Raw genomic sequence first — 13,469 nt, 5'->3', positions numbered from 1 at the left:
ACGGCGGGACACGGCAACACTCGGGGGGCCCTCCCCCCTCCGACTGGCCTCAGAAGGGCCGTGGTGGGGCAGTGGCGGCAGCGGTGGCAACAGCAGGCGGGCTCTCCCTCCCTCCCTCCGACTTACTGCGCCACGGGACATCTTGCCACGGGACGTCACTGCGGGACATGGGGAAAATGCCCCCAAAGGCGGGACTGTCCCACCAAAAGCGGGACATCTGGTCACCTTACTGGAAAGGGCTGGACTGGGTGATTCTGATACTTGCTTCTCCACAGATCAAACTTCACCTGGAGAAGCTGATGACCAAGAAGAAAGAGATGGTGGACAAGTGGGACAGGCACTGGGAGTGGCTGCAGCAGAGTGAGTGGCTTCTGACTGGGCAGGGGCAGGCTGGGGGGGGGGGAGCCTTGAGTGCCTGGCTCCCTCCCAAGATGCCTCTTCAACCCCATCTGTACGCACCCCATGCCTCTGTGGGCTCCTCAGGCTGGAGTCAGTCTTCTCCAGGGCCCAGAGACACTAGGGGGGAAGAGCTGCCCCTGGCCAGCCTCACACCTTCCCTTTCCCCGAATGCGAAGTTCAGATGGGGCAAGGTCAAGTGAGGCCCACAGGAACCAAACGGCCTCTGAGGGGGTGGTGAGGGAGAGGAAGGGAGCCTGGTGCTTGCCTTCTTCCCCACTGCCTCGTAGGGAGCCTATGCGTTCCTTGCTCTGCTCTGCCTTCAGAGCTTTCCTAGGTCGAGAGCCCCCGGGATACACGGCCTCCCTATGAGGAAGGCAAAAGCCATGCTGGGATAATTAGGAAAGGGTGGGAAATAAAACAGCACCCAGGACAGGTGGCCTCCTTTGGAAGACTGTGAGCAGTCCTGATCCATGGATCTCAAAATGGACAATGAAGGGCTGTTGAATTGAAAGTGAGACGGGAGTGAGAGGGGAGGCTGGACTGGATGGGCCCTCCCTGGTCTGACCCAGCGGGGCTCCCCTGATGTCCTTAGGAAGGTCTCGGCCTCCCTGCCCTGTGGCTGGCCCTGCAGAGGAACTGGATGGCCCCTGGGTGAGAGGGGAGGCTGGACTGGATGGGCCCTCCCTGGTCTGACCCAGCAGGGCTCCCCTGATGTCCTTAGGAAGGTCTCGGCCTCCCTGCCCTGTGGCTGGCCCTGCAGAGGAACTGGATGGCCCCTGGGTGAGAGGGGAGGCTGGACTGGATGGGCCCTCCCTGGTCTGACCCAGCAGGGCTCCCCTGATGTCCTTAGGAAGGTCTCGGCCTCCCTGCCCTGTGGCTGGCCCTGCAGAGGAACTGGCTGGCCCCTGGGTGAGACGGGAGGCTGGACTGGATGGGCCCTCCCTGGTCTGACCCAGCGGGGCTCCCCTGATGTCCTTAGGAAGGTCTCGGCCTCCCTGCCCTGTGGCTGGCCCTGCAGAGGAACTGGATGGCCCCTGGGTGAGAGGGGAGGCTGGACTGGATGGGCCCTCCCTGGTCTGACCCAGCAGGGCTCCCCTGATGTCCTTAGGAAGGCCTCGGCCTCCCTGCCCTGTGGCTGGCCCTGCAGAGGAACTGGCTGGCCCCTGGGTGAGACGGGAGGCTGGGCTGGATGGGCCCTCCCTGGTCTGACCCAGCAGGGCTCCCCTGATGTCCTTAGGAAGGCCTCGGCCTCCCTGCCCTGTGGCTGGCCCTGCAGAGGAACTGGCTGGCCCCTGGGTGAGACGGGAGGCTGGGCTGGATGGGCCCTCCCTGGTCTGACCCAGCAGGGCTCCCCTGATGTCCTTAGGAAGGCCTCGGCCTCCCTGCCCTGTGGCTGGCCCTGCAGAGGAACTGGCTGGCCCCTGGGTGAGACGGGAGGCTGGGCTGGATGGGCCCTCCCTGGTCTGACCCAGCAGGGCTCCCCTGATGTCCTTAGGAAGGCCTCGGCCTCCCTGCCCTGTGGCTGGCCCTCCAGAGGAACTGGCTGGCCCCTGGGTGAGACGGGAAGCTGGACTGGATGGGCCCTCCCTGGTCTGACCCAGCAGGGCTCCCCTGATGTCCTTATAAAGGCCTTGGACTCTCTGCCCTGTGACTGGCCCCTGCGTGAGAAGGGAGGCTGGACTAGATGGCCCTCCCTGGTCTGACCAGCAGCTCTGGGATGGGTGAACACAACAGTCCTGACATAAGAGCAGCCAAATCCGGCTTGCCAGTGGGGGAGCTGCTGTCACTGGCGAAAGGGGCCCAGCTGAGTGCTGGATGATTGGCCGGGTGCTGAGCAGTGGAGAGTGGCCAGTGGGCAGGACAGCCCCTGAGGCCTGGGCAGAAGAGCCTGCCCCCTGATGCTGGTGCTGCTGCCGCCACCCCCAGGACTCCTGCCCATCTCCCTCTCTCTCTCTCCCTCCCTCCCTGGCAGTGCTGGAGGTCCACCAGTTTGCCCAGGAGGCTGTGGTGGCCGATGCCTGGCTCACCGCTCAGGAGCCGCTGCTGAAGAGCCGGGAGCTGGGGAACAGCGTGGACGAAGTGGAGCAGCTCATCCGGCGCCATGAGGCCTTCCGCAAAGCGGCCGCAGCGTGGGAGGAGCGCTTCAGCTCCCTGCGGCGTCTCACCACAGTAGGGGCCAGCAGCAGCCGGGGAAGAGGGCCCGGGGGAGGGTCAGAGGGAGGGGGATCTGCCCCTTGCCTTGCCTCGCCAGACAGGGGCTCAGGCTGGCTGGTGGGGAGGGAGTGGAAGGGAAGGGGAGTGCAGCCTCTAGCAGCCCTTCTGTCCAACCTGCAGATTGAGAAGCTGAAGGCAGAGCAGAGCAAGCAGCCGCCCACCCCACTGCTGGGCCGCAAGATCTTTGCCGACCCTACGGAGCTCAGCGCCAAGCGGCAGTCCCTCTATGAAAAGGACCCTCTCCGAGGCCGCCTGGAAGCCCAGCCCCTCCTCAACGGAGCCAAGCCTGAGGCCCTCGAGCAGGTGGAGGCCAAGGTTGCTTACGTGCGCCAGGAGTTGAAGCCGGAGCGGCTGCAGCCCCGGATGGACCGCTTGCAGGAAGGGCTGGGCGGGGCGGCAGAGGCCAAAGCCCTGGAGAAGGCCGGGCACCTGCGGGGGGCTGCGGAGGAGGCCAGCAGGCCTGAGAGAGTCTCTCCGGCCGCCCGGGCCGAGCAGGTGGAGGCCAAGGGGAGCCACGGGGAGGCGCCGGCCGAGCGGCAGCGGGAGCGCCACGAGCGCAGGCCGGAGCGGCAGCAGGCCGCAGAGCAGGAGGGGCCCCGGGCCGAGCCAAGTGAGCGCCGGCGGGAAAGGCGAGAGCGCCGGCTGGAGCGCCAGGAGTCCAGCGAGCAGGAGGGGCCACGGCGGGAGAGGCAGGAGAAACGCTTGGAGCGCCAGGAGTCCAGCGAGCAGGAGGGGCAGCGCAATGACCCCCGAGGAGGCGGGTGAGTGTCCCCTGGGGGACTGAGCCGGCCCCCGTGGCTCCAGAAAGTGCTGTCTGCCCTTCCCCCGGGGAATTGGGCAGGGGCTGCTCGGCAGGACCCCAGGCCGCATCTGGAGGGAGCTGAAGGCCAGCAGATGAAGCTGCTCCCTGCCCTCTGCCCCACTGGACCTGTGGTCCGCCTTGCTGGCCCTCTTCTCCGATTGCCCACGACCACCTGGCTTGCAGGAGGAGCCCTCTGCGTGGGAAACGTGTGATTTCCCACTCGGCCAGAACTGCTCTGGCAAGCGGGTGGGGGGAGAGTCCCAGCCGTGGTCAGCTGCGGGGGGGGGGGGTCCCAGTCATCTTGATCTTTGGCCCAGACCTGGAAGTCTGCCTCGGCCCTCTCCCAGACCTGGAAGTCTGCCTCGGCCCTCTGCCCAGCTGGAGGAGGCTCTGGGGGCACTGTCCCTGGCTGAGCGGCCGGTGTGGCTTGCCCTCCGTGCCCCAATCCGAGGCAGCCCCCGGCTGAGTGTGGGTGACCTGCCCTCGTGACAGACGCTCTCTGCCTCCTGTCCGCAGCAAGGCGACGCTGGCCGATATCGTGGAGCAGCTGCAGGAGAAGGAGTCAACGGCACCCCCCGCAGCAGCTGCAGCTCCGTCTACAGTGAGTGGCCCTGATCCTGGGACAGGCAGCTATCTCAGCCCATCTGGGGTGCGGAGGGTGGCTCTGGGCACAGGGGGAAAGCCCCGAAGGGCAGCTGAGTGGACGCCTCCTTTCTTCTGCCAGGCAGAAGCCATGCCATGGCTTCCTTGTTCATGTCCTTGAATCTCAGGGGACAAAGATGGGCCAAGCGGAGGGGTATGCTCTCCCTTCTTCCCTCTGGCACAGCTGCTGGTTCTCTCAGCCTCTGCTTCCGAGGGGGGCCATGTTGGCCTGCGGCAGAAGAGCTCAAGAGCTTGACTCCCCAGCTCTCTGCTTCCAAGACTCAGGGCTCCCTGCTCCGGTGCCCGGGAAGGCTTGTGGGTCTCTCAGAGCCTGCTGAACGTCCGCCTCTACGTGGTCCATTCCCTGGCGGGAAGGAAAGGGCTGGCTCTCATGCTTCTACTCTCCCCCCCCTCCCCAGCCTCGGGAGAAGGACTCCCCTGCCCGCTTGCCCAACGGCCTTGATGTGCTGCCTGACCGGACACCCCGCCCAGACCGACCCCGCGCTCGGGACAGGCCTAAGCCCCGCCGGAGGCCCCGGCCCAAGGATCCCAACGCTCCTGCAGGGGAGGCCCGTCGATCCCGCTCTGCCCCTGCCCAGAGCAGCGCCTTGCCCCCCCCTCCCCCCACGCACACAGTCCAGCAGGAGGGCTACCTGCTGCGCAAGCACGAGCTGGAGGGGCCCCACAAGAAGGCCTCGAACAGGTGAGCGCAGGTGGGCGGGTGGGACGGCCAGGCTCTCCAGCCGGGGCCCTGCTGACTGCACCTGTCCGGGAGGCTCATTCTGCCGAGGTCTCTCCCTCTGGGCAGGTCCTGGATCAACCTGTACTGCGTGCTCAACAAAGGGGAGCTGGGCTTCTACAAGGACTCAAAGGGTCGGGAGTCGGGGAGCACACATAGCAACGAGCCCCTCCTCAGCTTGCACAACGCCACCAGTGAGGTGGCCAATGACTACAAGAAGAAGAAGAACGTCCTCAAGATCAAGTGAGTGGGGGGGCCGGGCCAGGTCCTGGGAAGCTGAGGCCCTGACCCCAGAGGGAGCGCACAGGCCCGATGTGGCTCCCTTGGGCCACCCGAGCCAAGAGCCCTCCTGGCCCAGCCTCAGCCTCCCTGAGTGGGGCTCACTGGACGCCTCCAAGGAGCGGTTGGAGGGAAGGAGAGCAGAGGATGAGGCACCTGCAGGGCCCCTCCCTCTCCAGCTGACCCGGCCTTCTCTCTTGCAGGACGCAGGATGGCGGGGAATTCCTCTTGCAAGCCAAGGAAGAGGTCAGAGGCTGGCAGCTGTGGGGAGGGAGGCGGGCTGGCGTTGGGGGAGGGCAGGAACCGAAAAGTTGAGCTGCAGAACAATATTTAAAAAATCATTACAAATATTTATTAAACAAAGTGCACCAATAATATATTTAAAGCAAAGTAAAAAGACTACACCTCTAACTGCACACGACAGAATAGACCAAACGCATTCTGACCCACGGGGGTCTTCCTCAGGGGATTTATTATTGTGTGGAATGCTCTCTTGTAGAAGATCAAGATCTAAACTTTTTCTGGCACGTGTGGGAATGTACTCTTGATGGAGAGCTGGGCAAAAGCTGAGAGTGGGGGCCTCAGACAATAAATATTTTAGGAGGTTTGATGGGAATTAGGTCTGATGGCTTCAAGTGGCTCAATCCCAGCAGCCGGCTCAAGGTTGACTCAGCCTTCCATCCTTCCGAGGTTGGCAAAATGAGGACCCAGCTTGCTTGCTGGGGGGTAAACGGTAATGACTGGGGAAGGCACTGGCAAACCACCCCGTATTGAGTCTGCCAAGAAAACGCTAGAGGGCGTCACCCCCAGGGTCAGACATGACCCGGTGCTTGCACAGGGGATACCTTTACCTTTGCCCTTATGTCCAATTATCCATCAGCTTCATTTTGCGCATCCAGTGGGCCTGTGTGGGAATAGTTTTATTTAATCGGCATCATTGTAAGTCACTGTTTATGGGGTTTTAATGAATTCGGGTCTTCCTCTCCTCCCCTCCCCATTGAAACAGGAAAGTCTTCTGCACGTGGTTAGGGAGGCTCAGAAGGTGGGGGGGGGGAAAGCCTCTTTCTTTCTTTTCTTGAAGGGGGTGGGGGAGAGGATCGAAAAAGGCAAAGGAGGAAGGAAAAATCCAGGACCAACAGAAATTGAGAGAAATTAGGGGCTTCTCCTTTAAGGCAAGCGTGTCACATGACCAGGTGTAGCCTATCAGAGGTTCTCTACCACGGAGCTTTCTTTATTCAGGATTAACAGCAGTCTGAGATATCACACAATAAAGGTAGGGTCACTCCGGATCAATCCTTCTTGCTGCAGAAGGAAAATTTAAATCGCCCCAAATCCAAACAGAAATCGCATTCTGTGTAGAGGGCAGGGACTGAATCGATCTGGGGTTGGAATAAAAGCTCCGTGCAGTTTACACCCTACTCTCTGTGAAAAAATGTTTCCTGATATCTAGCCTATATCGTTGTACTTGTAGTTTAAACCCATTACTGCGTGTCCTCTCCTCTGCAGCCAACAGAAACAGCATCCTGCCCTCCTCCAAGTGACAACCTTTCAGATACTTAAAGAGGGCTATCATGTCCCCTCTCAACCTCCTTTTCTACAGGCTGAACATTCCCAAGTCCCTCAACCTATCTTCATAGGGCTTGGTCCCTTGGCCCCAGATCATCCTCGTCACTCTCCTCTGTACCCTTTCAATTTTGTCTACACCTTTCTTGAAGTGAGGCCTCCAGAACTGAAGAAGAAGAAGAGTTGGTTCTTATATGCCGCTTTTCCCTACCCGAAGGAGGCTCAAAGTGGCTTACAGTCGCCTTCCCATTCCTCTCCCCACAACAGACACCCTGTGGGGTGGGTGAAGCTGAGAGAGCCCTGATATCACTGCTCGGTCAGAACAGTTTTATCAGTGCCGTGGTGAGCCCAAGGTCACCCAGCCGGTTGCATGTGGGGGAGTGCAGAATCGAACCCGGCATGCCAGATTAGAAGTCTGCACTCCTAACCACTACACCAAACTGGCACTACACCGAACTGCACACAATACTCCAGGTGTGGTCTGACCAGTGCCGTATACAATGGGACTATGACATCTTGCGATTTTGATGTGATGCTCCTGTTGATACAGCCCAAAATGGCATTCGCCTTTTTTACCGCTGCATCATACTGCCTGCTCATGTTTAGTTTACAATCCACAAGTACCCCAAGGTCTCGTTCACACACAGTGTTACCTAGAAGCGTATCCCCCATCCAGTAGGCATGCTTTTCATTTTTCTGACCCAGATGCAGAACTTTACACTTATCTTTATTAAATTGCATCTTGTTCTCATTTGCCCATTTTTCCATTGTGTTCAGATCTCGTTGAACTCTGTCTCTATCTTCCGGAGTATTTGCCAGTCCTCCCAATTTGGTGTCATCTGCAAACTTGATGAGTAGTCCTTCCACCCCCTCATCTAGATCATTAATAAATATGTTAAAAAGTAGCAGACCGAGCACCGAGCCCTGAGGTACCCCGCTACTCACCTCCCTCCAGTCTGATGAAACACCATTGACAACAACTCTTTGAGTGCGGTTCTCTAACCAATTCCCTAGCCACCTAACTATCTGAAAATCCAGATTGCAGTCATTCAATTTATCCATCAGAACATCATTGGGACCTTATCAAAAGCTTTACTAAAAAACGACATCAACCAAATTTCCACGATCCAGCAAACCTGTTACTTGGTCAAAAAAGGAAACCAGGTTGGTCTGACAGGACCTGTTGGAGACAAATCCATGCTGACTTCCTTGGATCACCAAATTGTCCTCCAGATGTTTGCAGATCGCTCCCTTTAATATCTGCTCCATTATCTTCCCCACAACAGAGGTCAGACTCACTGGTCTGTAGTTTCCCGGGTCATCCTTCCTCCCTTTTTTGAAGATCGGAATAACGTTTGCTCTCTTCCAGTCCTCCGGGACATCTCCAGTCCTTAAAGAGGTCCCGAAGATGATGGACAAGGGCTGTGCAAGTTCTCTGGAAAGTTCTTTGAGCACTCTTGGGTGCATTTCATCTGGCCCAGGGGATTTGAACTCATCCAGTGCAGCTAAATGCCTCTCAACAACCTCTCTGTCCATGTCAACCTGCCACCCAGACACTATCCCTTGGCTACTGCCATCTCTAGATGTGCCTAAACACTTTGACCTGTCTAGATATGCCTAAACCCTTTGATCCTTTGAGTATCCGGCTTGGAGCAGGCCCACTCCGAGCCTCGCAGTGAAGCATCCCCGGCCGCCCCCTCCCCCCCCCGAGTCCGGGATGTCTGGGACGGGCCAAGGGGCCAATCGGGAGCCGTGCCGCGCATGCGCATTTTTGGCCGCGCATGCGTGGCCCAAGCGCACATGGCACATTGCACATGCGTGGTCACGCATGCATGGCATGCGCAGCCGGGCAATCGCCCTCCCTGCTGCCGCCGGTCCGCAGCCTGTAAAAGGTTGCAGGCCACATTACCCATGCCCTTCGTTTAATGAATATTTGTAATGTTTTTTAATATGATTTTGCAGCTCAGCTTTTCAGTTCCTGATGCCTGTTCAGGTTGGGTTTCGGTTTCCTTTTTTGGTTTTGCATCGGAGGAGGGCAGGCCGTGGCTCTGATCCCCCCTCCCCCCGTTGTTCTTTTAGGAGGAGATGAAGGCGTGGCTGGAGGCTCTTACTACGGCCATTTCAGAGCATGCCGAGATCGCCCGCTGGGGCCAAGCCCTGCTGACCACCTCCTCGACCGACGAAGGCAATCCCAAGCGAGAGGCAGACCGCCGGGCCAGCACCTCCGGCCGGAAGAAGTGAGGCTGCCTCACTGGGCCAGCGCTTTGAGGACTGCCGCCTTCCAACCAGCAGCTCTGTGTCCCCAGAGGGCCCCCTTGCCAGACTTGGGGCTGCCCCAGGAGGGCATTGGGGGAGCATCAAGGAAGACTTCCTGGAGCTTGGGGGGAGGGGTCTGTTGTGGTGAGAGAGGAGCAGGTGCTGACCCTGAGGAGGGAGGCACCACGGTCCCCTTCCCTGCCCAGGCCTGGCCATCGGGGTCCCCAGGCAGCCTGCTCCCAGGTCCCAGGCAAGGCCTCTGTGGCAGCTGCCCAGACCTTGGTGGATCCCAGTGGACTATGGGGCCCTCAAGCCACAAGGGAGGCCGTTTTCCCTTTGGAGAGCCCAGGAACAAAGACCAGTCCTCCAACCTCATTGGATCTCCCGGCTCTGGATCCCATCTGCGCCCTAACTGCTTACCCACCGGCATTCCTTCAGTGCTCTAGTCTAGCATCTCTACAGACCACCCCCGGCCCCCGTGCTTGGAAGCTTCCCGGGCAAGTGGAAGGGACTGTGGAACCCCCCTCCTCCTGGGTGCTCCAGCGCAGTGCAGAGGGGGCAGGAGGCCAGCGGGTCTAGGGCTCACTCTTCTTGGGTCTGGGAATCCGGGGCAGGGAGACCTGCCTTCCTCCCTCCCTCCCTCCCTTCCAGCCTCATGTCTTCCTCTCCGGTATGGGCCCCCCACTCAGGAGTGCTGCCCTCGGTGCAAACCACTTCCTGACCACAGTGGAGGAGCGGAGTGTAGCTCAGGCACGGCTTTGGCTCCCTCTGCGTGTCCCTCCCCCAATTCTGCTCCTTGGATGTGAGTCCATGCTTGCCTCTGCTTCACAATGTATGCCCAACGGAGGGGTGCACATGTGCGGATTCCGCTCCTCCTCCATGACTCTCTCCCTTCCAAGAGGCCTTTGCAGCCATACTCCCCTCCCCCCGACGCACACTCACTCCACACACGCATATCCCTGCAGTGCAGTGCTTGAGGGGCATCGGGAAGGGGATCTAGTGAGCAGCTATAGCCTTTCCTCCTTCCAGCCTGAATGGGCCCCTGATTTCTAGCTGGTGGAGGGGGACCCTACAAGAGGGAGATCCCCTTTCCGGGCAGGCTGGGGCAGCAGCCAACTAAGTCTCCTGCTGCTCCCAGGCTGAAAGAGGGAACCTAGGGCTGGGCAGCTCTCTGGCTTTCCCGCTGCCAGGCTGGGGCAGTGCCCGGGCCTCCAAAGCACAAGGCAGTAGCACAAGCCAGTGGCGTGTCAGGGGCAGCTTTACACACCAACACACACACACACCCTTCAGTTAACAAGCCATATCCCTCTTACCACTCTGCACTATTCCTTGGGCCCAGTGAGGCAAAGGGTCAGGTCTTGCGGCACTGAGCTGTGACTTCATGCAATAAACGGGCAGGAGAGCCTCCGGGGGCCAGGCCAAGGAGGGCAGGGAGGCACAGACCCCAGTGCAGAAGCTGCACAGGTGGGAACCTCTGGCCCACAGTCACGAGGGGCCACAGCCCACCTCCTGGCAGAGAGCACTGTCCAGGGAGGGAGGACTGGTGGGAGACCTGCCATGGCAAGGGGCAGCCCCTGGCCAGCAGGAGCTTTTCTGTCCACCGGAGACTGGGAGACGGGTGCGGAAGCAGAGGCAAGCATCCTTCCGGTTGGCCTACGGACTCGGACTGTGGGAGATGCCAGAAATCTCTGATTTATCCCCCCACCAACACCTCCTTGAAGGGCTGCAGAGATGGGGGGGGGGCACCTGTATGCAAAGAGGCAGTTGTGGGAGGGGAAGCAACTTCACCCTTTTCCTTGTCTTGTGCCTCAAGAGAGACTCTTCTCAGAAGCCCACTTCTTGCAGGCACTGCCCTCTGCGAGGTGAATGAATACATCCATTTTCAACAACACCTTTTCACAGGTAATGGCCAGGAGAACTGGCGACTGTAGCCATGTGCTCTAGCGGCAAAGCCGATGCTGGAACTGCAGTCTCCGGTTGAACCAGCTTTTAAACGGCATGAGGATTTCACCCATTGCCACAATAACAGACCCTGACTTGGTGCAAAGGTCAATTAATGGGGAAAACAGAGGAGTCGACCTGATTGGAAGGTTGGCAAGATTAGGGAACAAAAACAACAGGACGCTTCTAGACCCCGTCCCCTGCCAGCCTCCCCAAGAGAGAGTATGAGCGGGAAAAGGCTGTGCCAGATCAAAGACACAACAGTATTTATCAACATCTTTGTGTGAGAACCAAAGCAAGTCTCTGTAGCAGAGAAGAAAGACCCTGAGGCTTCCCAACGCAGCTAGCTTTCTTCAGAACTCTTACCCCAACCTCCCTAGACCAGAACAGATACAGGCATAGATGAAAGGTCACATGGCCAGGAATCTAGATGCCTGTGAAAGGCAAAAGATGAAAGAGAGAGAGACAGGGCACTTAAGAAAATACATGGAGGAAGCACCCACTTCTGACAGGTGGGCCCACTGATACGAACACGACAACAAAAGCATTGCAGAGATTTCTGACAGGGGGGGGATTAAGAAAGAAATCAAACTTGTTCCCCAAGGGACGGGGGTCCTGGAACAAACCTGCCACGACAGGAAAGCACCTGGGCACCCACCTGGGCACCCGTGGCTCAGCTGTCTCTCCCCAGCTCCTCAGTGCCACTCTCCGAAATTCACTTGCCACCACTTGTCTACACAATTCCAGCTGCATGCTTGGTCATCAGGGGGTTAATGCACTCACAGAGGCCTGGTGAAGCTCAGTTTAATGGTTGCTCAACAGAGACAATCGCTCAACAGACAATTCTGGGGCAGTTTTCGCCACTGGGGTACCATGGCCTGTAGAGGCCGGACCAAGCTGCCCTCCTCCCAAGTGTAGTTTCCACCATGCCCCCCTCCCCCCAAGTTGGGGCAGCTGCTTCTGTGACCCTCTCCGCTCCCTGATTATCCAGAAGTCTGTAAAATATTGTAATTGCTTTAAATAAACTCTTTTTTGTCTTGTATAGAAAAAGAACAACACTACAGCATTTTTGGTTTGCACTTCCTTTGGCCCTTGAATCATAAAATTGGAAGTGACCACGAGGGCCACAATGCAGGAACTCACAATCACTTGCCCACCCACAGTGACCCCAATTTCATGCACAAATGATCCCCCCACCCCATCACCACCACCACCCCCAGAAACCTCCAGAATCCAGCCTGGCCTGGAGGAAATTCACCTGTCATCCTAAACCTAAGTTCATAAAATCAGCATTTGTTAGATGACTATCTACTTATGTATTTATATTCTGCCATCCCTGAAGCCTCAGGTGGTTTACATGAAACAAGAAATGATACAGGTAACTCCATTTGTAGTAATAACAAGGTGATAACAACAACAACAATAACATTAAATAACTGCAAAGAGCATCAGCTCAACATACTGAGGCCCAGTAGGTTGGGTGGATTTGTAGTGGTCGTAGGAAGGAGGCTTGGGGGCCAATGGGAAGCAGTGGTTTAGGTCAATCTCAGCCAAGTGCCTGGTGGAGGAGCTCCCTTTTGCAGGCCCTGCAGAATTGGGGCCTTGATCCCCTCTGGGAGCTCCTTCCACCAGGTCTGAGCTCTGGCCCTGACTGAGGTCAAGCAAGCTTCCCTGGGGCCAGGGATCACTAGGCAGTTGGTGGTAGCAGAGCATAAGTGAGTGGTGTAGGCAGAGAGGCGACCCCTCAGGTACACTGGGCCAAGACCACGTGAGGCCTTAAAGGTGATTACCAGAACTGTAAGCCTGATCCAGAATTTGATGGGAAGCTAGCGTAGCTGTTGGAGGATGGGCCAAATGTTGTACCACCATGGTGTTGCTGTGAAGACCCGGGCCGCAGCGTTCTGTAATTAGGGGAAGAGCTTGGCAAGTAAAAAAACACTGGGAGGACTTTCTTCCAGAGCCCATTGCATGTGCCTATCTCCACTGGGCAGGGTGGGTTCTCTTCTGTGCAAAGATTCTTGGAAATGGCAACAACAGAATCACCTGTGCATAGGCTGGAAAGTTTTCATGGGGCTCAGCAAATCCACAGAGGAGGAAAGGCCTCTTGACAGCCACAAGGACGTAAGAGAAGCCCTGCTGGGTCAGGCCAAGGGCCCCCCTGCACCATAAAGCGGCCAAAACCCAGGGGCCCTCGGGAGGTCCACCAGCAGGGCCAGAACTCCAGCAGACCGCCCCACTGCTGGCCCCGAAACACCCAGAAGGCGGAGCATCCCTGCCCCAGCCAAAGGCTCCACCTCCCCCTTGGCTGGGCTCACAGCCAGGCAGGCTGAAGCCGCCCCTTCCTGCGGCAGGGAGTCCCGCCGGTTGGAGGCCCTTGGCGGACAGAAGGACCTTCCCCTCCTTCCGGGCTCCTGGCCAGTCCCCCCATCCCTCTGGGCTCCCCGGAGGCTGCGCCAGCATCCGCTGGACCTTGATACCCCCCAGCACTGCACGGGCCGGGAGGGGCGGCCGGCGAGGAGAGGCTCAGGCAGACAAGACTCCAAGACCAGGCGCAGTCTACCTGGAATCCCCTGCCTCGACTTTTAACCTTTGACTCCGATGGCCGACCCGCTAACCCTACCGGGCCGCTGCCTG

General features: G+C 58.5%; 1 protein-coding gene across 2 annotated transcripts in view; it reads left to right on the top strand.

The window, feature by feature from the left end:
• Positions 1 to 11,896, top strand: part of SPTBN4 (spectrin beta, non-erythrocytic 4) — a 79,315-nt gene extending 67,419 nt beyond the window's left edge. For both annotated transcript variants that reach the window (XM_077318725.1, XM_077318726.1), the window contains 8 exons: positions 276 to 360; positions 2,372 to 2,568; positions 2,734 to 3,374; positions 3,932 to 4,016; positions 4,477 to 4,760; positions 4,866 to 5,039; positions 5,279 to 5,321; positions 8,718 to 11,896. In XM_077318725.1, the coding sequence (XP_077174840.1) occupies positions 276 to 360; positions 2,372 to 2,568; positions 2,734 to 3,374; positions 3,932 to 4,016; positions 4,477 to 4,760; positions 4,866 to 5,039; positions 5,279 to 5,321; positions 8,718 to 8,879 (1,671 nt within the window). In that variant the 3' untranslated portion in view covers positions 8,880 to 11,896. The remainder of the gene's footprint in view (positions 1 to 275; positions 361 to 2,371; positions 2,569 to 2,733; positions 3,375 to 3,931; positions 4,017 to 4,476; positions 4,761 to 4,865; positions 5,040 to 5,278; positions 5,322 to 8,717) is intronic.
• The last annotated feature ends 1,573 nt before the right edge of the window (positions 11,897 to 13,469 follow it).

Source organism: Paroedura picta, unplaced genomic scaffold (assembly GCF_049243985.1).
Source record: "Paroedura picta isolate Pp20150507F unplaced genomic scaffold, Ppicta_v3.0 Ppicta_v3_sca21, whole genome shotgun sequence".
Lineage (NCBI taxonomy): Eukaryota > Metazoa > Chordata > Lepidosauria > Squamata > Gekkonidae > Paroedura > Paroedura picta.
Note: the sequence above shows the minus strand (reverse complement) of the source record. Positions and strands in the feature narration are given on the sequence as shown.